Source organism: Ursus americanus, chromosome 37 (assembly GCF_024610735.1).
Source record: "Ursus americanus isolate L20-20 chromosome 37, mUrsAme1.1.p, whole genome shotgun sequence".
In the NCBI taxonomy this organism is placed as follows: Eukaryota; Metazoa; Chordata; class Mammalia; order Carnivora; family Ursidae; genus Ursus; species Ursus americanus.
In genome coordinates this window covers 7,834,194-7,858,270 of record NC_142163.1, presented here as the reverse complement: position 1 = coordinate 7,858,270, position 24,077 = coordinate 7,834,194, and the positions used below count along the sequence as shown (strand labels likewise).

The following is a 24,077-nucleotide window of genomic DNA, read 5'->3' as shown; positions in this document are numbered from 1 at the left end:
TATTTAGAAGCGAATCTGTGGAACAACCAAAATTAGATATGACCATTGTTCTGTTAAAAGACAGATGGGTGGTCTTGGAACTCAAGCAGTTTCAGTAGTGTTAAGGTGATCTCTTGTCAAGGTAAGCAGCCATAAACCCAGACTGAATCAATTCAGAACGTCCTGTAATTCTTTATATGTTAAGCAAGTTTGCCCACTTTATTTTGAAATTAAGTGACGCATAAAATAATAGCAAAATTAATATGAATAGGGCCTCTGTTAGCTAGAGTAAGGAAATCACTATGGAAAATAAGCATCAGAAAGTCCCAGCTGTTACTTAGGGTAAAAGGGAGGGTCAGCCCACAGCTGTGTAGCCAAGGTTTCTCGGCTGTCACGGAAGCTTGTGGAGCTGCAGTGCTGCTCCTGCTGCAGCAGCGAACTGGCTACGTTCACGGGTTGTGAGGAGCTTAGCTGGTCCTCCATTCCTGAGTGCGCAGTCCTAGTATGGCTGTTCCTGTAGGTGAAGGGGTACCACGTCTCATCCACGCGCACCTGCCTGCATAGCGTGGAGGAAGAAGCTGAAGGTAGCAATTTGTCATCTTTCTGTGGCGTGGCCTTCCGACGGGGTCGATATTTATAGTCTGGGTATTTCTGTCGGTGCATGGCCTGTAGTCTCTGTGCCTCCTCAAAAAATGGCCATTTTTCGGCTTCCGTAAGCATTTTCCACTGGTACCCCCAGCTGCTTGCTGATCTCTGAGTTTTGCATTTGGGGATTCTCTAGAGCCACCTTGCGCCTTTGATCACGAGACCACAGCATGAATGCGTTCATGGGTCGTCTGACGCGGTTCTGGCCGCTGTCTCTACTATTTCCTTCGGTTTCACACCGGTAATTTGAGGTAGGATTGTTCATCCAAAATTCCGAAAATGTTCTTCCAAAAGCAAGGATATTTCGTTGTTGTACCGCTGCACAGTGATCATCGCTGTTCAATACTCCGAACATAGCGGAAACATAAAATTACAACGGTTAAAAGAAAAGGGGTTGGGGCTATGTAGCAACGTTGGAAGGTGTAAGCTTTCGGGCAATTATCTAGACGCTGGCGCTGTAACTTTTGTTTCTAAAATACTCGTTTCTCCTCCCAGCACCTTGCCGCAAACCCGCCCCCTGACCGTCAGCCAAAGCCCAACCTATGCATTCTCAAGCAAAACTTCCAAATAAGGTCACACAACACTGCCTAACTGCTCTACATCTAATTCGCAGCGCTGAAGTCTCTATGCCTCTCTTTAAGAATTGAAACAAACTTTGTTATTATTAATTTATTTTATTATTCCTTTAAATCAAAGGAGGAATGTGCAGCAAAGATTGCAAATTGTTTATCAAAAGTGAAAGTTATGTTTAAAAAACAAACCTTAAAGATAATGTAATTCTACTAGCTATTAAAACACCACAGGATACTGAATTCATATTAACCATCATCGTGTTTCTTCACTTCTACTTAAACTACAATTCAAAATTCTATGCCAGTTTTCCACTGCCAAATAACTAGTAATTCTATTCTGTTATCTATACTGATGGTTAACGGAATGCAAATATATATTTACAGCCAATAGTTATGGCCAGTCTGTACAATAACTAAATTTTGATATAAAAATTGTACAACTAAAACAGGAAACAAAACAAACAACAAACTAACCAACAGCGGCAACAACAAAAACACATGACTTTGGAACTCAAGCAGTTCCAGGGGTGTTCAGGTAACACTGAAGAGACTGATTTGTTCTCCATAGACTCTACACAGTTATACCTGCGTCACTGTCTTCTGCACTTTCACATAACTGATAACCAAAATAAAAAAACAGAACAAAACAAAGCAAAACAAAAAAGATTTTACAAATCTAGATTCACTTTCTAAATTAGAGCCACCAACTTATCATCTTTTATATTTTACTTCAACCTTAGCGCAAAATTAAAAAAGTCATATTTTACCAAGTCATATTTTTACCTCCTCCAAATAAATTCTGAAGCCAGACTTGAAAATTATCATAGAATATGGTCATGTAATACCATAGGGCGAAACTTTCCCCATGCAAATCTTAAAAGCATATTTGCAAAATGGGACTAACAACCATGCATTGCACAGGACACAGCCTGTTAAAAAAAGTAAAATAAAAACAAAAAACAAGGTCTCACCAAGAGTGACTAAGAATGATGCCAAAATCCCCAGGGAAATGAAATGATTCATTGCAAGCTATAATTCACATCGCCAGATGTGATTTATGCAATAAATGTTATGATGCATTGGTACTAAAAACTCCAAACAAAGATTAATTTTACTCTCAAAATATGTGTATCGACCCCATACTTTGTATCTTACTCATCTAATAGAGTTTAGTAGTAGTCAAGATCCGAATAAAATGGTAATATATTGTTACCTGACCCAACTTAAAAAAGATATCTTAATGCAGAATCCAAGATTTAAATGGCACTCACACACAAAAGGAGATTTTTATAAAGCTGGAAATAATTTAACATATGAGAAAAGAATATTCCAGGTCAAAATTGATATTGAAAGGCAAAATGTGATACGCACTGCAACATGGATGAACCTTGAAGACATCACCCCATCTGAAGCAAAGAAGGGAGACACCAGGCCCCATACTGAATGATTTTGTTTACATGAAATATTCAGAGGAGAAAAATACATAGAGACAGGAACTACCTTAGTGGTTCTCAAGCTCTGGATAAAGGGGAAGACACACCAGGAGTAACCAAATGCAATTGACTTTAATAGAATAATCTAATTTATTATTCTTCAGTTGTCCTTCCTTTTTATTCTAATCGAAAAAATACCAGATGCTTATGAAATTACCTGAATCTAATGTTAGCTGACTATTTTTTTCTAATTGAGTTCAGCAATGTTACCAACAGATAAAATGAGTTTGTTAGTTTGGTAACCTTTGTTCTTTGTTAAACTCATTTGCATTTAACATTGACAGGCCGCAGCACTTTTTACCTCTTAAAATTGCTTGTAAATCTTATTGATAAAAAGATATTAAACAGCTTTTGAGAATGTTGTTCTTATTCATCACTAATGAATAAGAAAGGTAGCATACATATAAAACAAGAAAGCCGTAACCGGGACACCTGGTTGGCTCACTTGGTTAACCAGCAGCCATCCTCTCAGGCTGTCCTGAGATCTAGCACCAGCACAGTGGGCTGTGCATCTGGCTCCCTGCCAAGTGGGGTGTCTGCTTCTCCCTCTCCCTCTGCTGCTCCTCCTGCTTGTACCCTCTTGCTGGTGCTCTCTCTCAAATAAATGAATGAATGAATGAATGAATGAATGAATGAATGAATGAATGAATAAATAAATAAATAAATAAATAAATAAATAAATAAATAAAATCTCAAGGGGAAAAAAAAAAAAAACCTTTAACCTTTCATTAACCAGATTTGGGGGATGGAAATCGTGTCTCACCTAGGCAGGAGCACAGGGGCGCCTATATTTTTACTCTCTGGTATAAAGACTCAGTATTGTAGGAACCGTTAAATATTGTATTTGGTCACAGCAACTAAGAGTATCAGTCTTGGTTCCAAAATTAAAATGAGTTGAAACATCAAAAATGCACTGAAAGCCTGCTTGTTTGGGCAGTGCAGAGACTAAATTTGGAATGATACAGATGCACAGATCAGCTGGGTCTTGTACAAGGGTAAAGCTCAAAAATGCACTCCAAGAAACATTAGGGTAAATTACTAGTATCAGATTGCAGAGGTAAAAGTTGCACTCCCTCTGCCCCCTTTCCTCCATTGTTGCAAGAAAAATTGTTAAAATGCAGGTCATTTTTGTTCTTGCTTTGTCATGGATTACTATTTCTCTTTTTTTCATCCACACATGGAGTGGTTTTCATCCCTTTTGATAGTTATTAAAGCATTGGAGAAATATTTCAAGGATTCAAATATTTCAAGTATATGCCAGGCACTAGTCTAGGAGCTGGAGGTTCAAAAACAGTTAAACCTCTCTTTTTCATTTAAATTTTATTGACTGCTCAGCCTCCCTTTCCCAAAGGAGGATATAGATATTAATTTCTGTTATGATATAGATATCATGATGACGCCCTATTTCCCTCCTTGGAGGGGGTGGGGTGTGGTTAAACATATGTAACATAAAGTTCATTTTATTCTTTTTAACTAATTAAAGTGTACAATTCAGTAGCCTTAAACACATTCACAATGTTGTGCAACCATCATCTGTGTCTAGTTCTGGAAAATTTCATCACCCCAGAAGAACACCCTGCACCCCTTAGTGATTACTCCTGGTGTGTCTTCCCCTTTATCCAGAGCTTGAGAACCACTAAGGTAGTTCCTGTCTCTATGTATTTTTCTCCTCTGAATATTTCATGTAAACAAAATCATTCAGTATGGGGCCTGGTGTCTCCCTTCTTTGCTTCAGATGGGGTGATGTCTTCAAGGTTCATCCATGTTGCAGTGCGTATCACATTTTGCCTTTCAATATCAATTTTGACCTGGAATATTCTTTTCTCATATGTTAAATTATTTCCAGCTTTATAAAAATCTCCTTTTGTGTGTGAGTGCCATTTAAATCTTGGATTCTGCATTAAGATATCTTTTTTAAGTTGGGTCAGGTAACAATATATTACCATTTTATTCGGATCTTGACTACTACTAAACTCTATTAGATGAGTAAGATACAAAGTATGGGGTCGATACACATATTTTGAGAGTAAAATTAATCTTTGTTTGGAGTTTTTAGTACCAATGCATCATAACATTTATTGCATAAATCACATCTGGCGATGTGAATTATAGCTTGCAATGAATCATTTCATTTCCCTGGGGATTTTGGCATCATTCTTAGTCACTCTTGGTGAGACCTTGTTTTTTGTTTTTATTTTACTTTTTTTAACAGGCTGTGTCCTGTGCAATGCATGGTTGTTAGTCCCATTTTGCAAATATGCTTTTAAGATTTGCATGGGGAAAGTTTCGCCCTATGGTATTACATGACCATATTCTATGATAATTTTCAAGTCTGGCTTCAGAATTTATTTGGAGGAGGTAAAAATATGACTTGGTAAAATATGACTTTTTTAATTTTGCGCTAAGGTTGAAGTAAAATATAAAAGATGATAAGTTGGTGGCTCTAATTTAGAAAGTGAATCTAGATTTGTAAAATCTTTTTTGTTTTGCTTTGTTTTGTTCTGTTTTTTTATTTTGGTTATCAGTTATGTGAAAGTGCAGAAGACAGTGACGCAGGTATAACTGTGTAGAGTCTATGGAGAACAAATCAGTCTCTTCAGTGTTACCTGAACACCCCTGGAACTGCTTGAGTTCCAAAGTCATGTGTTTTTGTTGTTGCCGCTGTTGGTTAGTTTGTTGTTTGTTTTGTTTCCTGTTTTAGTTGTACAATTTTTATATCAAAATTTAGTTATTGTACAGACTGGCCATAACTATTGGCTGTAAATATATATTTGCATTCCGTTAACCATCAGTATAGATAACAGAATAGAATTACTAGTTATTTGGCAGTGGAAAACTGGCATAGAATTTTGAATTGTAGTTTAAGTAGAAGTGAAGAAACACGATGATGGTTAATATGAATTCAGTATCCTGTGGTGTTTTAATAGCTAGTAGAATTACATTATCTTTAAGGTTTGTTTTTTAAACATAACTTTCACTTTTGATAAACAATTTGCAATCTTTGCTGCACATTCCTCCTTTGATTTAAAGGAATAATAAAATAAATTAATAATAACAAAGTTTGTTTCAATTCTTAAAGAGAGGCATAGAGACTTCAGCGCTGCGAATTAGATGTAGAGCAGTTAGGCAGTGTTGTGTGACCTTATTTGGAAGTTTTGCTTGAGAATGCATAGGTTGGGCTTTGGCTGACGGTCAGGGGGCGGGTTTGCGGCAAGGTGCTGGGAGGAGAAACGAGTATTTTAGAAACAAAAGTTACAGCGCCAGCGTCTAGATAATTGCCCGAAAGCTTACACCTTCCAACGTTGCTACATAGCCCCAACCCCTTTTCTTTTAACCGTTGTAATTTTATGTTTCCGCTATGTTCGGAGTATTGAACAGCGATGATCACTGTGCAGCGGTACAACAACGAAATATCCTTGCTTTTGGAAGAACATTTTCGGAATTTTGGATGAACAATCCTACCTCAAATTACCGGTGTGAAACCGAAGGAAATAGTAGAGACAGCGGCCAGAACCGCGTCAGACGACCCATGAACGCATTCATGCTGTGGTCTCGTGATCAAAGGCGCAAGGTGGCTCTAGAGAATCCCCAAATGCAAAACTCAGAGATCAGCAAGCAGCTGGGGTACCAGTGGAAAATGCTTACGGAAGCCGAAAAATGGCCATTTTTTGAGGAGGCACAGAGACTACAGGCCATGCACCGACAGAAATACCCAGACTATAAATATCGACCCCGTCGGAAGGCCACGCCACAGAAAGATGACAAATTGCTACCTTCAGCTTCTTCCTCCACGCTATGCAGGCAGGTGCGCGTGGATGAGACGTGGTACCCCTTCACCTACAGGAACAGCCATACTAGGACTGCGCACTCAGGAATGGAGGACCAGCTAAGCTCCTCACAACCCGTGAACGTAGCCAGTTCGCTGCTGCAGCAGGAGCAGCACTGCAGCTCCACAAGCTTCCGTGACAGCCGAGAAACCTTGGCTACACAGCTGTGGGCTGACCCTCCCTTTTACCCTAAGTAACAGCTGGGACTTTCTGATGCTTATTTTCCATAGTGATTTCCTTACTCTAGCTAACAGAGGCCCTATTCATATTAATTTTGCTATTATTTTATGCGTCACTTAATTTCAAAATAAAGTGGGCAAACTTGCTTAACATATAAAGAATTACAGGACGTTCTGAATTGATTCAGTCTGGGTTTATGGCTGCTTACCTTGACAAGAGATCACCTTAACACTACTGAAACTGCTTGAGTTCCAAGACCACCCATCTGTCTTTTAACAGAACAATGGTCATATCTAATTTTGGTTGTTCCACAGATTCGCTTCTAAATAAATTGAATAGCTGCAAGTATAAATTAATAATCTGCCACTCGTCAGCATAGATAACAGAATTCTCACTCTTTATTTTAAACTCAGCAACAAAAATATAGTACTGAGAAACACGGACAAAATGTAGTGTGATGGACAACTTCCTATCCTTTGAAGCAACCCTTCACAGACGTTCTGTTCATTGGTCTCTCAGCTACTTTGCCCGTCTTTGTAATGCCCAGATAATTAACTACTAGATATGTAAATGATGTCTTCTTTGCTACTTTATATTGTCTCCCATCCCTGCTGTGGAAAAACCGGTTTGGCGACATCTGCAATTCAATTCCTCTCCTCTACGCATGTCTGCGCGCTTTGGCGTTCACTTTGAACCGTTTATAACATCCATCTGGTAAAAGAAAATCTTTATTAAATTCGTGTTCATTTTTATATCTATATGACACCCATATTTTTGCTGCTTCTTCTGAATATTTTCTTCTAACAAAGTACTTGTTTCCACCACCTCCTAAGTTAACACACACACACGTGAAAGGTAGAGAAAGAATGTTGAGAATATGAACTATTCAGATTATGGGAGCAGTGGCATGGCAGGTGGACAATGAGGCAGCTATGTGGCTAAGCTAATGTACATGTCAATGAAAAGTTAAATCAAAGGCAGTATAAACTTCGCATATAGGCTAAAGCAGAAAACTGGCACTTTGCAAAGAAAATCATCGCTTTGTAAAATAAAAACAAATCGATGGTTAAAATATACATTGTATATCAAAATCAACTTTGCAATACATATATTCCAAAGCTTTTAAAAAACAATGCCTTAAATAATAAAGTTGAAACACTAAGGCAGTACATATTAGAGCTAAATGCCATGTTTTTAAACAAACGTCAAAGTAAAAAAAGAGAGAGAAAGAGTTAACTAGGCAGACTAATTTGCTGTGGAAACAGTATTGCTTAATCGGAGCTATATGCCAACTAAATGAGAAATATATATTGCAATTTCTCTCAAACAACTTCCTGAATTACTTTGTATTTTTAAAAATGTTTATACACATTACATGTGTGTGTGTGTGTGTGTGTACACATACATATGTGTATTTATACACGCAAGTGTTTTATACTGAAAACCTCTCTTTCCACGTGTTGTCCAGAAATTAACTGCTCTGACCTTCATCGCCATGGGTTAATTTTCCTTTTCTTATACTTGAAATAGATGGATATGTAAAATACCATGTCTAGATTGTTTTACTTAATGTAATTTCACAGACATTCTGTTTCTTACTTTTAGAAATTTCTGTGTCTATTTCATTCTACTTTTGATGGACATGTGAATAGACATTTTCTAGTTTTAGTCATTACAGATAGTACTGTTCCTTGTCCATTTGTATACATGTACATGGGAGAACATGTACATTCATTTCTGAGGAGCATACATTCCTGGAAAGGAATTGCTGCTTCTATGTATTTTTAGCAGGGCTTTTTGGCTTTTTGTTTGTTTTTAAGCATATATTGATAGCCAGTATTCTTGCTTTTTGTAATGGATATCTGCTATATTTTAAAATGCCAGCTTTTGAGAAATATTTAGAAAGACAAAAGGACCAAACTAGAGCATGGCCTCTAGCTGTAATCTGGATTTGACTCCCTTCCCTGCAACTTACTATGCCTAACCTTGGACAATTTACTGTACCTGTGTGGCCCTTGATGTTCTCACCATTAACATGATGATGATGATGATAACAATAATAATGTAACAACAAGAAAACCTACCTCACTGGGATGTTGTGAGAAGTAAATAAATTAAGGTATATAAGGGTCTGATGAGAAAATGACTATAAAATACTTAGAACAGAGGATGGCATTAGTAAAGGATTAACTATTAGTTATTACTGACATGAAAATAATTGTTCCATCTACAAAATATTTTAGTGGAAGAGTAATGTAGGTATCCATCCTTGATTTATTTAAATAGACAAGCATGTATTACCTATTAAGTTTCAATGATAATACTTTTCCCTATGATATGAAATGTCACTTTATCATGCATTCATTTTCCATGTGTGCATAGATCTGTCTCCAATGCTTTGCTTAATTCAACAGAGGGTTCTAATATTTTAATTAGGTGATATTTGATTTCATATTCCGTTCCTTAAAAACAAAAAGTCAGGTATGATCTTATGTGAGATACCATGCACAGATCTTAAATTTCCAGGTTGAGAAGTTTGAGCAAATGCTTATAACTGAGTAACTACCTCCCCAGTTAGGTTATAAAATATTTCCATCACCCTATCGACCCTAACACTTGCCTGTGCACTCAATTTTCTCCATCAATGACATAATTTCCATCATTGAGAGATGAGTTTTGCCGGAGCTTGAGCTTCATGTAAAGAAAACCACGCATTACATATCGTGATGTACCTTCTTTCACTCAGCTTAAAGTTCTTACGAAACTACCAGTTTCTGTGACCTTGTTTGGACTGCTTTCAGTTTGAGGGTTTTGTTAATATAAGTGCTGTGAACAGTTGAGTTCAAATGTCCAAGTGAACCTAAGTCTTCAGTTCAGTTGGGCAACACCCAGGGGTGAAGTTTCTGGGTCATAGGGTAGCTGGATGGGTAACTTTGTGTGAACCTTCCTAAGATTTATCCAGAGCTTTTGTACCATTTCATATATCTACCAGCAATGTGTGAGATTTCCATACACATGCACGAAAAGGCTCAGCAAAATTTAGAATTATTTGATCTTTTGATGTTTACTCATAAAATGAAGGTGTGTAATGATAGTTAAAACAGTTTATTAGGGGCACCTGGGTGGCTCAGTTGGTTAAGAGTCTGCCTTCAGCTCAGGTCATGATCCCACAGTCCTGGGATCCAGCCCTGAGTCAAGCTCCCTGCTCAGCAGGGAGTCTGCTTCTCCCTCTCTCTCTGCCTAAAGCTTGCTCTCTTACAAATCAATCAATCAATCAATCAATCAATCTTAAAAAAAAAAAAAAAACCTAAAAAAATAGTTATTGTGGGGCTTGAACTCACAACCCCAAGATCGAGAATCACATGTTCTACTGACTGAGCCAGCCAGGCTCCCCTTATATTTTTTATTAATAAAAAAATCTTTCATTGGAATCTTCTCTTTAGAGAATAAGCATTGCAAAACAACTACTTGGTTTAAATTTTGGTCTGCCTGTTACTAAATGTGCAGCCTCGGACAAGTGACCAACCCCTCAGAGCCTCATTCCTTTGTCTATAAAATGGTGAAGATGATAATACTACCATCCTAAGAGACTGAAAGCTCTTAGGACAGTCTCTGCCACATCTTAAACTCTCATCAAATGTTAGCTATGATTTTTATCATCATTATTAATATTATTCCTAAGAGATACTATTTACAACAAGCCAAACACAGAGTAAAACCCTCTTTCCATTCACCTCCATTCCAAACACTAAGCAGTAATAACTAATTTGCAAATGCTTTCTCACCTTTATCTGGCTCACATGAGCTTTATATATTACACATATATGTTATGTAAAATGTGTTTTTTAATGTAAAGTTTCATGCATAGATATGACATATGGATACATATATATGCAAACTTGCTTTTTTTACCTTAATATATAATGATCATATCTCCAGTTCAAAATATAGAAATAAAAAATCACTTTTTTCATAGAATTTACTGCTCTATGGTATGAATATATTTTATTCAATAAAAATATCCCTACTGATAACCTCTCAGGTTGCTTACTATTTTCACCCCACCATAAACAATTTGCAATAAACTTATTTGTACTGGTAAAAAAAAAAAAAATAGCTATTAACCTCTGGTTTATTTTCTGCTAGAGCAGATGTCCCCTTGTTACTCTTCCTCCTTTGGAATTTCTAGGCTATATAGTATATTGTTTTGTTTAATTTTTTTGAGATCTCTATGCTGATTCAAATGACCAGAATATTCTGCTGGCCTTTTGGTTGAGATCACACAAAATTAATAGATTAAATCAGAAAGATTAACAGAACAATGGGAATGTATGGTGAAAACAAAAGGGGTGGTTCTTGCCTGGCGTATAAATAAGGTATTCTTCGTATTTGCCCAGTAACTTTTTGTGAGACTGCAGAAAAATAAATTTGCTGTTTCCTTTATTGCCAAAAAGGAATGCCACTCTTGCCCCACCCGTTCCTTAGCGCATTCCCTTTAAAAGAAAACTTGTAAATGCACCCTCAGCTCTTCTGTTGAGATGTATTTAGATCTTTTTAAGAGCTAAATAAGCCCCTTGGCAGCATGGCGATCCAGAAAGGTTCCTCTTAATGGCCTTGGAGCCTTCTCTTTGAAGTGTAAACACCAGCAAAGATAGTGCCTTGAAGTCTCCTTATTCGTAGGAGTTTAGCCTAGGCACCTGGGTTTGAGCTGCAACCACTTGCTCCTCCTAGAGATAGGAGAAAACTCCTTTAGACAAAGATAATTAGCTAACTCCAATTTATAACTAATATTTGGCATGACTAAGTGTGTGGAATGTTACGCACTGACATTCAAACCCATGTCCAGAGTTTAGGGATTGTCTTTGTCAAAATATAAGACACAATAAATGACAATGTTTAGTATTGGTGTTGCATTAACATATTAGGTCTACCATAAATTCTCTTAGTATCAACTAAAATCCCTTGGACTATGTAAAGTTGCTTTTACTCATTAGGGCAAGATAAACCCCTTTTCATTGAAACAAACAAACCAAACTACAACCATTAAAAAAAAAAAAACAAAACAACCCAAAACAGAAAAAAAGTGCAATCTATTAATCTAGGGGATGTACTTATTATAGCAAGAAATGCATTTATTCTCATTCTGATGGGGTTGTGGGATATCGGTGAGGTGAGGTGGGGTGCGGTGGGGTGAGGTGGGGTGGAGTCCGGAGCCAACGACCAAGAAAGAATTCTTGAGACGTCTTTGGTGCAAAATGGTGGTTTATTAAAGTAGGGGGACAGGACCCGTGGGCAGAAAGAGCTGCACCAGGGTCATGAGGAGTGGCCCATTATATACCCACAAGCTGGGCGGGGGTTAGGGATAGCGGAAGTCTCTAAGGAATTTTGGAGGCAAGGTTTCCAGGACCTTGAGGAGGCTAGCTATTGTTGGGAAAAGGTCATTTATTACCGTCGGAGAAAACCTGAGTCCTGAGACCCTTCAGATGTGTATCAGTGGGCCATATGCTTGGGGGATGATTGCCAACATGTGTCTTGGGGGGTTTAGAGGTAAAGGATGTTTCCAAAGGAATTTTTGTACGTTAAAGTAGTCTCAGGGGATCCTGGGGGTCAGGCTAAGGTTGCCTCTGGCCCTTAGCAAAGTATTAACATCGAGGCAATTGGGTTCCTCGAGGAATGTCACTCTGCCTGTTTCAAGGACTTGTCGATGGGCTGTAGGTTGTAAGGAAATTTAATAATTTTTCTTCTGCCTTTGTTTCCCACATCAGTACCGCAGTTGAAATACCCTAGCAAAGATTCAGAAAAGTTTCAAATATTGTTACACATTTGGGAATTAATAAAATTGTCCACTGCCCCCTCTTGGGTCCTTTTACTTCATCACATCAACCCGCTGAAAAAAGGACCATCACATTTGTTCCTAATGGAGTGTAGAGGCGGACAGCCACAAGAAACTCTAGATCATAAATGTAAGATCCTTCCTTCCTCCCCCAATTGGAGGGACTTAAGATTTACTTACTCCTTTGAATATTTGCATTTATTTTCAACATCCTCACCAACTCCTCAGACAAGAACTATCTAGAGGGCCTCAAAGAGAAAATCATAAACTCTGAGGCAACCCGTATTATTACCAAAGACAGTGTTTTTCACACCCCAAGTTGCAGAGAAGCCTTTTGAAACACAGGGATTACCCCGCGCCCCACTGCACCCCCAAGACCCCCACCAGTCATATTTCAATTAGCTTTTGTATAAAGTCACCCACATATTTCCAAGCACGAATGCAACTTTGTAAGGTTGTGGCTTTTATAAAATGCAATTCTCCGGTTGGAAAACCATTTCTTTATTGGACAAATAACTTCAATCCACTGCACTTGACACACAAAGCTTTGCTGCAATGCTCTTTGTGCAATTGCTAACACCTGAGGAGACCATGTCCCAGTGTTGTTTTTTTTTGTTTTTTTTTTTTTTCTCCAGCTATCCTGGCAGTGCCTTTGGGCAAGGCACTAACACATTTTGGCTCCTTTGCCCAAGCCCATGCTGGCTTTTTTCAACAGCTCAAATAATGTTGATGTAGTTTTGGGATGTAGGTGAGGTCTGGAGCTGACAGCCAAGAAAGAATTCTTGAGACACCTTTGGGGCAAAAGGGTGATTTTATTGAAGCATGGGATGGGACCCATGGGCAGAAAGAGTTGCTGGCCACCCTGGGGTTGCAAGGGGCAACTGACTGATTATATACTTTGGGGTTGGGGAAAGTAAAGACAAGGGAAGTTCCAAAAGGATTTTCATATGTTAAAGAAGACTCTCCAGATACTGGAGGCCTTGCCATTGTCAAGTTAAGGTATTTTTCCCTCTAGCAAGGCATTAACATGAAGGTAGTTGGGAACTTCCCGGAGGAACATATTACACTCTGCCTGCTTCAAGTATCTGTCAATGGGCTGCAGATTATAAGGACATTTAATCATATCTACAGTTCCTTCTGCCTTTGTTTCCCCCATCACTGTGACTGTAAGCATGATGATTTTTTTTTTTTTTTTTTTTTTTTTTTGCCTCACAAAGAAACAATAATGGAAATACAGAAGGCTTGTGGATTAACTAGGCATTCACAAAGTTGGTGGCTGTGGGTAAGAGCATTACAGAGGGTGTTTTGTACTGCTTATTGTTAAGTACTTGACAAAAAACAATATTTGAATTCAAACAAAGCAGATTGGAGATTTATCCTCAGCTGAACTCATTTGGTTGAATAGCAATTTCCCTGTAAGATAATGAGGCATATAGCGCTTACTGACATTCACATTTTCACTCACAGTGTAACTAAGATTTTGTGGTCCTTTGTGGACCTCTCTTTTCTTTAATAATTTAGGGTGAAGAGGAAAACTGCCCAGAGCAGGCCCAGGCCAGGAGGCCCCAGAAGATGGAAAGTTACTAACAATAAGCTAGAGATAACCAGAAGCCCTACGGAGAGCAAGCGATAACCAGCCATTTCTGCTTCTGTAAACAGGCTTCCCGCCACAGGCTCCCTGCACTACTGTTCCCACCTAAAGCAGTCCCCACTTCCCTAGTTCAAACCCACCTAGCATAGCCCTTGGAGCCTGACTGCCTGCACTCCCCTATAAAAGCCCTGTAATCCCGTTGCCCCCAGGGCCCAGAATGTGGAGCAGGCGCTCATCTGGGTCCACCTGCGCAAAACAAATCCGAGTTCTCCTACTTTTCTGAGTGTCACTTGGTCTCTCGCCGGCCTGATTCTTATTTTTCCGCAACATTTCTGGAGTCCCCAGCGAGATTCCAACTGTTCTGGCGCCTTGAGCCACTGGCCGGTGGCTCGACTGCACTGGAGCAGGGAGGAACTGGGGATCAAAGCAAGGCAACATGCCACCTGACGGTATTCCAGGTCCTCCTTCACCCTGGAGTTCCGACCCCCTGGGCAGTCTTGCCCCAGCCGGACTCCAAGGAGAAGTCAATCAACTCTCCTGGCAAGTCATCTGGACTCGGTAAGCATCCTGGGAATCTGTAGTCAGGACCTGCTTCCACTGAGCAGAGGGGAAACACAGCCACCTTCCAGGAATCTCCATAAGGAATTCCACACGTTGGGGACTTCCCATGGGGGAGGTCCCACGGGACAGGAACCTCCTGAAAGGGGGGACAGTAAGGAATTTCTGAAAGGAATTCCACAGGTGGGGGGGCCTCCTAGGAGGGGAGGTCCTGTAATAACTTTGGTGTGAGGGCGTGAGTGAATGAATGGCCTGTGTATGTCTGTGGCTCCACAGTCTTGGGACAACGAAGTCTGAGTGGGCCCCAACCTCTTTCTATGGTGACCTCATAGAGTCTAGGGCGAGCCCTTCGGGACGCCGGTCTGAGGTTTATATGGACTCGCTACGGCTAAGAGACACCCACGTCTCCTCCAGGAGAGTGGACAGGCAGGCATCTGATTGGTCTCTCCTTGGACGGACACCCACCCTTGTTTGTCTTTCTGCCACCGAGGCAGGGAGGAACACATAGGGTGGGCAAGAGAGCCTCTGTTCATCATGGACAGAAGTTCTTCAAAACCCACGGTCCTAGACTATATGCTCAAAATTTTAAGAAGGGATTCTCAGGAGACTATGGGATCAAAACGTCTCCTGGAAAATTATACACATTAGGCGAACTGGAATGGGACACCTTTGGGGTCAACTGGCCCTTCGAGGGTGCCCTACGACGTACCCACTGTCCAGATCGTTTACAAAATTATGGTCAGGACTCCCAGACACCCTGACCAATTACCTTATATTGATTCTTGGATCCAGGTAGCCCAAACTCTGCCCCTGTGAGTCAGATTCTGTGCTAATAGGAAGGGCCAGAGTAGGATATCTGTAACCCAAGTAAAAGAGCCCAAAGGCTGTAAGGAAGCAGAGCCTCTTTATCAGGGAGGCCCCACCTGGGAGCAGCAAGGCGCAGCATCAGGGATCAGCTCTGGACACAGATGAGCCCATCTGGAAGCGTGGGGACTGCCATCCTCCTCTGACTCGAGGCCTGAGGCTGAGCTGCAGAGAAGAGGAAATGATAGATGGGAAGGAAACTAAGGTTTGGAAATATTTCTTTTAATTGGCCAGAAGACTCTACATGAAACAATGGTTTTAGAAATCAGAATAAGGGCGCCTGGGTGGCGCAGTCATTAAGTGTGTGCCTTGGCTCAGGGCGTGATCCCAGCATTCTGGGATCCCACATCGAGCTCCTCTGCTGGGAGCCTGCTTCTTCCTGTCCCACTCCCCCTGCCTGTGTTCCCTCTCTCACTGGCTGTCTCTGGCTGTCAAATAAATAAATGAAATCTTAAAAAAAAAAAAAAAAGAAAGGAAGGAAGGAAGGGGAGGAAGGGAGGAAGGGAGGAAGGGAGGAAGAAGGAAAGAAGGAAAGAAAGAAAGAAAAGAAAAAAGAAAGAAAGAAAGAAAGAAAGAAAGAAAGAAAGAAAGAAAGAAAGAAAGAAAGAAAGAAAGAAAGAAAGAAAGAAAGAAAGAAAGAAAGAAAGAAAGAAAGAAAGAAAGAAAGAAAGAAAGAAAGAAGAAGAAAGAAGGAAGGAAGGAAGGAAGGAAGGAAGGAAGGAAGGAAGGAAGGAAGGAAGGAAGGAAGGAAGGAAGGAAGAAAGAAAGAAAGAAGAAAGAAAGAAAGAAAGAAAGAAAGAAAGAAAGAAAGAAAGAAAGAAAGAAAGAAAGAAGATAAAAGAAAGAAATCAGAATAAAATATGGCAGAATGCAGTTCTGACCAGACGTCACATTGTGACTTAGTAGTTGTGGATGAAATTCCTGTATAGCTGATTGCATTTCAAAGGAATGGTGAAAGTATTGTTAGTTTCCAAGATCTGCCTGATCCAGTGAGAATTACAGCCCAGTTTAAATGAGTCCAATGAGCCCTCCTATAGAGGAAAGACTCCGATTTCATCAAAGTGGATTCAGCCTTTGGCATGCTGCATTTGTGTGTGGCCCAGGTCACAGCCCCCTGGGAGTGGCAGCCCCTGCATCAGTGTCAGGGTGCAGACATTTCTCTCCTTGGATTATCAAGAACTCCAGGCTCCTGAGCCAGTCAGACTGCACTAAGGTGCTGACAGTGAGCTGCTGCACGGACAGACCAGGCAGAGGCTCTCACTCTGCATTTAAAGGGCCCAAGGGCTGCAGGAAGAGTGTTCCTGCTTCTTCTAAGTGACATGTGTGAAGAGATAACTGATTAGCAGCTCTGACAGCCCACAGAAAACTTGATCCAGACAGAAACGAAATGTAAAATAACAGGAGCCCTCCTCCTTGACTTTAAGAAAGAGGAGAGGAGACTAAGAATTCTGAGTGTCTCTGATAAACCAGGCCTTATGTTGAGTGTGTTAGGCATATACTTTCATTTAATTTCCCAAAACACCAAACATGTGCGCTTGTAGAGTTTAAATAATGTAACTTTGGTCATATAGAAAATAAGTAATATGTTATTTTTTAAAAAAATCTGATAATCTGAAACATCGATTCAAACACAGGGAGGAAAAGTATGGGTTCTGGAATCCTGCAACTTGGTTTCAAAATTTGTTTCGACCACTTCCTAGTGATGAGACTTGAGCAGCTTTTCTAACTTGCTGTGTCTTAGTTCCTCATCTGCAAAGTATAGGCAGTGTTTACATAACAGAGTTTAAGATTCAAATTAGATTATGTCTATTAATTGCTTAGACAAATATCTAATGTTTAGTAACTCCCCAGAAAATGTTTGATATTATTTTCCAATAATCTTCAAAATCTATGATAGTCTAAAATGTCATTCTGCTTCCCGTATTTGAGTGTGACAATTGTAATACCCATTGAAATATACTTTCCATGATTCTATTAAGATTAGTTAATCTTAGTTATGGTGACAATCTTATACCATTTGCGTATTTGTTAAAACTCAACTTACTTTACCCTTATTGTTTAAAAGTTGCTCTTTGATGAGTTATAAGTAATATGTTATTTAAAAAAAAAAAAAACAAAACCTTAATTGGTAACTTAGCCTTGGGATTGTGAGTAAGGAGGCAAAGAAGGCAGTAAGAGGGTCACAAGGCACAGAGCCCAGGAGGAGACCCGGTAAGAAGGAGAAGGGGGCTAATGGAAAGGTGACAGGCTATAACTGGAGTCACCTGGGGTTAGTCTCCCAGGACAGGGATTTTAAGAAATATTCCCAAGCAGCTGACAAAACCCCCTGTCTTCTCTGGCCTGACATGGACTGTCTATCCCCCTTGGTGGTGGGAAGACATGACGCTGGAGCTGATGAGCTCTGAAACCAGGAACTCCTTTCTCTGCCTTCTGGCAACATTTTGCCTCTTCTCTTTCCCCCTCCCCTGGTTCTACACCACCTTGGGTGTGGCCTGCATAACTGGCTTCTAGATCATCCTCAGTGCCTGAGGCACCATGGCTCCTTCTCCCTTCAGTGTGAAGGGTCGAGAAGAGCACCCCCTGGACCAAACACCACCTACTCCAGATTTCCCCACCAGTGTCTCAGAAAAAATTGACATTGGGGAGGATCCAGGTGGAACATAGTTCAGTATTTAACCCAAGTTAACTTTGTCAGTTTAATTAAGATAGACCTGATGAGGTTGTGGGATACAGGTGAGGTTCAGTGGGGTGGAGTCCGAAGCCAATGAGGCGTCTTTGGTGCAAAAAGGTGGTTTATTAAAGCAGGGGGATAGGACCCGTGGGCAGAAAGAACTGCCCCAGGGTCATGAGGAGTGGCCCATTATATACCCTCAAGTTGCGAGGGGGTTAGGGATAGTCTCTAAAGAATTTTGGAAGCAAGGTTTCCAGGACCTTGAGGGGGCTAGCTATTTTTGGGAAAAAGTCATGCATTACCATCTAATAAAACCTTAGTCACGAGACCCTTCAGATGTATACCGGTGGGCCATATGCTTGGGGGATGATTGCCAACAGGTATTTTTTGGGGGGAGGGATTAGAGAGAAAGGAAGTTTCCAAAGGAATTTTTATATGTTAAGGTGGACTTACAGGATCTTGGTGGAGGGGGTGGCGTCAGGCTAGGACTGTTGTTGGCCCTCAGCAAAGTATTAACATCTAGGCCACTGAGTTCCCAGAGGAATGTCACTGTGCCTCTTTCAAGGACTTGTTAATGGGCTGTAGGTAGTAAGGAAATTTCGTGATGTCTACATACATTCCCTTCTGGAAGCTAGGTTACTGATAGCTTTGTTCTTGTAAACTGCTAAGACGTTTGCAAACTGAGGGAGACTTGCAGGATTGTGGTATCTATAGGTTAATGGTTTCTTTGTCCTTTAGGGCAGCCATTCCCCAGTGCCTGAGGAATGTTGTATACATCCCAGGGGGAGGGGATTGCCAGGTGTCAGCTTCTGCTTTGTCCTCAGCTTGCCTTCCGTTCCCTCATCAGACATGTCTTTTAAGTTATCTGCACTAGAAGTGAAACTTTTATTCCACCAAGATTTACTGAAGGCCAAATAAACTCGTGTTATCTCTGTTGCAATTTGTTAGCAAAAGATACTAAAATAAAAATCATTAGACATCTAAGTCTTTCCCAAAATAGGATAAAAGTGCTAAATCATTGATAACTAGACATAGGTTTGTGCTTTGACTTCTTATTGCAAAGGAACTAAAGGTATTTAAATCTGTGGGTAAGCATGTTTTGTGCTTAGTTAATTCTTATAAATTTGCCATCTAAAGAATTCTGATGTAACAGTTCACAATTGGTTGCTACTTTGTCTTCCCTGGAGAGTAAGGTTTCTAAGAGTGAGAAATTCTGCTAAACGTAATTGAGGCTGATGGAATTAAGGAAAACAACTCTGTCTGTAAAGAGTAGAAGATATATAAGAAAGATATAAGGAAATGGGAATACATCTTTGTTAAAGGTGAAAGAAGGTAATTTTGTCCTAGACGAGACTGGTTGTTTAAAAGAAATGGCTTGGGACAGGGTCTAAGTGCAAAGTTGTAGGTTTGTGAAGGAAAAACTTTGGAATGAAATTTTAGGTGTGGTCAGGACAGATTAAGATTAAAATACATAGACTTTAAAATAGTATACACTAGTATAATATTGAAAGACTGCTTTCTCTCTGTTAAAAAAAAGACATATTTTCTTGTATTATTCATCTGCTCTGGATAAGAAAAAGTAAACAAAGATTCTCTCTTTCTCTCTCTCTCTCTCTCTCTCTCTCTCGTCTGTCTGGAAAACAAAAAGTTTCTGTTTAGTCGTTATCAGGTCTTCACTACCTAGTTAAAACTTCTCAATGTTAAAGGAACTAAGTTTTACTAGTAACTATAGAACCCTACATTATTTGCTTCTCAAATCTCTTACTGTCACCTTGGTAAAATAAAATTGAGTTTTGTGGTATCTGTAATTCTATTCAGGCATGTGCTAGAACTAAGGTTTTAACAAACCTTCCCAAGATTTAAGTTGTAAGTGAAACGTCTTTAACTCATTAGACCTTTTACTTGGTAGGCTAAGTTACTGGGGGAAGTCCTGTTAAGCAAAATAAGCCTTGGGTTACATTTGGGTGGGTGCTATAATTATTCTGGAGGTAATGTGCAGTTCCTAAAGTTACGATGCGCTAATACAAGATCACCACTCCATGTTCTGGCTGTTGAAGTGTTGTGTGTCACAAAATAACTGAGTTCCCTTGTCAATTGTATCATGGTGAATGCTCAGATCATTGGCAGTGTCCATTTCTGAAGTTTTTTTGGTCATTAATAATTGTTCTTCTTGTCTTGCAAAATGAGTTTCATCTTCAAGGAAGTTCATATGAAGGACTTTCTGGAGGAAAACAGGTATTCAATATCTTTAAGATCAAAACTGAAATGGGTAAGAATTTCCGGAACTAACTGAAGCTGCATTCAAACTAAACCAGAATTAGTAACCTGGGACTAAATGAACTAAAAAGATGATTATAGTGTTGTGACTCTTGTTTGAAACATTGCTGGTTCTCTACTGTTTACTCTTCCAAATTAAAAAAAACTTTCTCTTAAGAGATCTATGACTTACAAAAATGTGATGAAGTAGTCACTTGTGAACAAATTGAAGCATTTAACTTTTCTCTGTACGTGAACCCTCTGAAATTCAAAAGGTCTCAGTAAGTATTCTTTCTTCCATGAGAATCATGCCAATTGTTTGCAAAAGTTCAATAAGAATCTGTTCTCCTTGTAACAGGACACCACTGGAAACATTGGTTATTTTAACAAAGTTTAACTGGAATGTCATATTTGAGAGAGACATGCATAGACTCAGATATGACCAAACAGCTTTCAGGAACTAAGGTTGACTTTATGAAACCTGGAGCTATAACACCCCTTGGAAACGTTGGCCTGATACCTTGCTTACAAAGTTCCTAGCCGCCGCGCCAGGTGAGTAAAGAATGTCGCTTCCTGGCAGGTGCAGGAACCTCAGGATACTTTGGTGGACCTCATGAAGAGGAATCCACCCACATATACAGGTATTGCAGGCATGTCTGATGGCAAGTACTTGGCTTGGCTTCTGGCCTGGAGAGGCTGCTAAAAGTTCGACCAGGAGATTCCTTATAAAAGTTCTAGCAAAGCAGATTCTAAAAGACCTATATGATCAATCATTCTTGCTGAGCTTATGTAAATAATTAGGCCATCTGTTCAAACCGGACTAGTTTTTCAAACAAATAATTAGTCTTATTTGACCACCTCTGGAAATGAGGGTTATCATAGAGAAAAATTATGTTTCTTTTTTTTTAAATTTCTTTTTATTATATTATGCTAGTCACCATACAGTACATCCCTGGTTTCTGATGTAAAGTTCGATGATTCATTAGTTGCAATAACACCCAGTGCACCATGCAATATGTGCCCTCCTTACTACCCATCACCAGCTTGTCCCATTCCCCACCTCCCTCCCCTCTGAAGACCTCAGATTGTTTCTCAGAGTCCGTAGTCTCTCATGCTTCATTCCCCCTTCTGATTATCCCCCCTTTCTTTATCCCTTTCTTCCCCTACCGATCTTCCTAGTTCTTATGTTCTATAGATGAGAGGAACCGTTTGATAATTGTCTTTCTCTGCTTGACTTATTTCACTTAGCATTATCTCCTCCAGTGCCGTCCATGTTGCAGCAAATGTTGAGAATTCGTTCTTTCAGATAGCTGAGTAATATTCCATTGTACATATGGACCACAACTTCTTAATCCAGCCATCTGTTGAAGGGCATCTCGGCTCCTTCCATGATTTAGCTATTGTGGACGCTGCTGCTATGAACATTGGGGTGCATATGGCCCTTCTCTTCACTACGTCTGTATCTTTGGGGTAAACACCCAGTAGTGCAATGGCTGGATCATAGAGTAGCTCAATTTTTAACTTTTCAAGGGACCTCCACACTCCTTTCCAGAGCGGCTGTACCAACCTGTATTCCCACCAACAATGTAGGAGGGATCCCCTTTCTCCACATCCTCTCCAACAATTGTTGTTTCTTGCCTTGTCTATTTTTGCCATTCTAACTGGCGTAAGGTGGTATCTCAGTGTGGTTTTGATTTGAATTTCCTTGATGGCTAATGATTTTGAACATTTTTTCATGTGTCTCTTAGCCATTTGTATGTCTTCATTGGAAAAGCGTCTGTTCATATCTTCTGCCCATTTTTTGATTTGTTTATTTGTTTCTCATGTATTGAGTTTGAGAAGTTCTTTGTAGATCTTGGATACCAGTCTTTTATCCGTAGTGTCATTTGCAAAATTATTCTCCCATTCTGTGGGCTGCCTCAGATTTTTTGACTGTTTCCTTGGCTGTGGAGAAGCTTTTTATCATGAGGAAGTCCCACAAGTTCATTTTATCTTTTCTTTCTCTTGCCTTTGGAGATGTGTCATGAAAAAGGTTGCTGTGGCCAATGTCGTAGAGGTTGCTGCCTATGTTCTCCCCTAGGATTTTGATGGATTCCTGTCTCACATCGAGGTCTTTCATCCATTTGGAGTTTATCTTTGTGTATGGTGTGAGAGAGTGGTCAAGTTTCATTCTTTTGCATGTAGCTGTCCAATTTCCCCAGCACCATTTATTGAGGAGTCTGTGTTTTTTCCACCGGATGTTTTCCCCTGCTTTATCAAAGACGAGTTGCCCAAAGAGCCGAGGGTCCATTTCTGGGTTCTCTCTCCTGTTAAATCGGTCTATGTGTCTGTTTTTGTGCCAGTACCATACTGTCTTTGTGATCACAGCTTTGTAGTACAGCTCGAAATCTGGCATTGTGATGCCCCCAGCTTTGTTTTTCCTTTTCAACAGTTCCTTGGAGATTTGGGGCCATTTCTGTTTCCATACAAATTTAAGGGCTGTTTGTTCCATTTCTTTGAAAAATGTCATTGGTATTCTCATCGGGATGGCATTGAAAGTACAGATTGCTCTGGGTAGCATGGACATTTTAACTGTGATAGTTCTTCCGATCCATGAGCATGGAATATTTTTCCATCATTTTGTGTCTTCTTCAATGTCTTTCAAGAGGGATTTGTAGTTTCTAGAAATTAGATCCTTTCTGTCTCTGGTTAAGTTAATTCCGAGGTAACGTATGGTTTTTGGTGCTATTGTAAATGGGATGGATTCCCTAATCTCTCTTTCTTCAGTCTCATTATTCGTGTATAGAAATGCAACTGATTTCTGAGTATTGATTTTGTATCCCGCCACATTACTGAATTGCGCTATAACTTCTAATAGTTTGGGAGTGGATTCTTTTGGGTGTCCATATAGACTATCATGTCATCTGCCAAGAGAGACATTTTGACTTCTTGTTTGCCGATTTGGATTCCTTTTATCCCTTTTTGTTGTCTGATTGCTGATGCAAGGACTTCTAGTACTATGTTGAATAATAGTGGCGAGAGTGGTCATCCTTGTCGTGTTCCTGATCGTAAGGGAAAGGCTTCCAGCTTTTCCCAATTGGGAATGATATTTGCTGTAGGCTTTTCATAGATGGTTTTTATGAGATTGAGGAATGTACCCTCTATCCCTACACTCTGAAGGGGTTAATCAGGAAAGGATGCTGTATTTTGTCAAATGCTTTCTCTGCATTTATTGAGAGGATCATATGATTTTTGGCTTTTATCTTGATAAAATCTATGACACTGATAGATTTGCGAATGTTGAACCACCCTTGCATCCCAGGGATGAATCCCACTTGATCATGGTGCATAATCCTTTTAATGTACTGTTGGAGTCTATTGGCAAGTATCTTGTTGAGGATTTTGGCGTCCATGTTCATTAGGGAAATCGGTCTGTAATTCTCCTTTTTGAGGGGGTCTTTGCCTGGTTTGGGGATCAAGGTAATATTGGCCTCATAGAATGAGTTTGGTAGCTTTCCTTCTGTTTCTATTTTTTGAAATAGCTTTAGGAGAATAGGTATTATTTCTTCTTTGATTTTTTGGTAGAATTCCCCGGGAAAACCATCCAGTCCTGGTGTTTTGTTTTTTGG

At 39.8% G+C, this 24,077-nt stretch overlaps 2 protein-coding genes across 2 annotated transcripts; one reads left to right on the top strand and one right to left on the bottom strand.

The window, feature by feature from the left end:
* Nucleotides 1–312: 312 nt before the first annotated feature.
* On the bottom strand, nucleotides 313–979 carry LOC123779416 (sex-determining region Y protein). Its single transcript, XM_045777507.1, is given in 2 exon segments — nucleotides 313–714; nucleotides 716–979. Coding segments are annotated over 2 exon segments (666 nt in total).
* Nucleotides 980–6,047: 5,068 nt separating this feature from the next.
* LOC148107022 (sex-determining region Y protein) lies at nucleotides 6,048–6,713 on the top strand. Its single transcript, XM_087859336.1, has one exon. It carries the CDS (start codon nucleotides 6,048–6,050, stop codon nucleotides 6,711–6,713), a length of 666 nt encoding a protein of 221 aa, XP_087715462.1.
* Nucleotides 6,714–24,077: the final 17,364 nt, after the last annotated feature.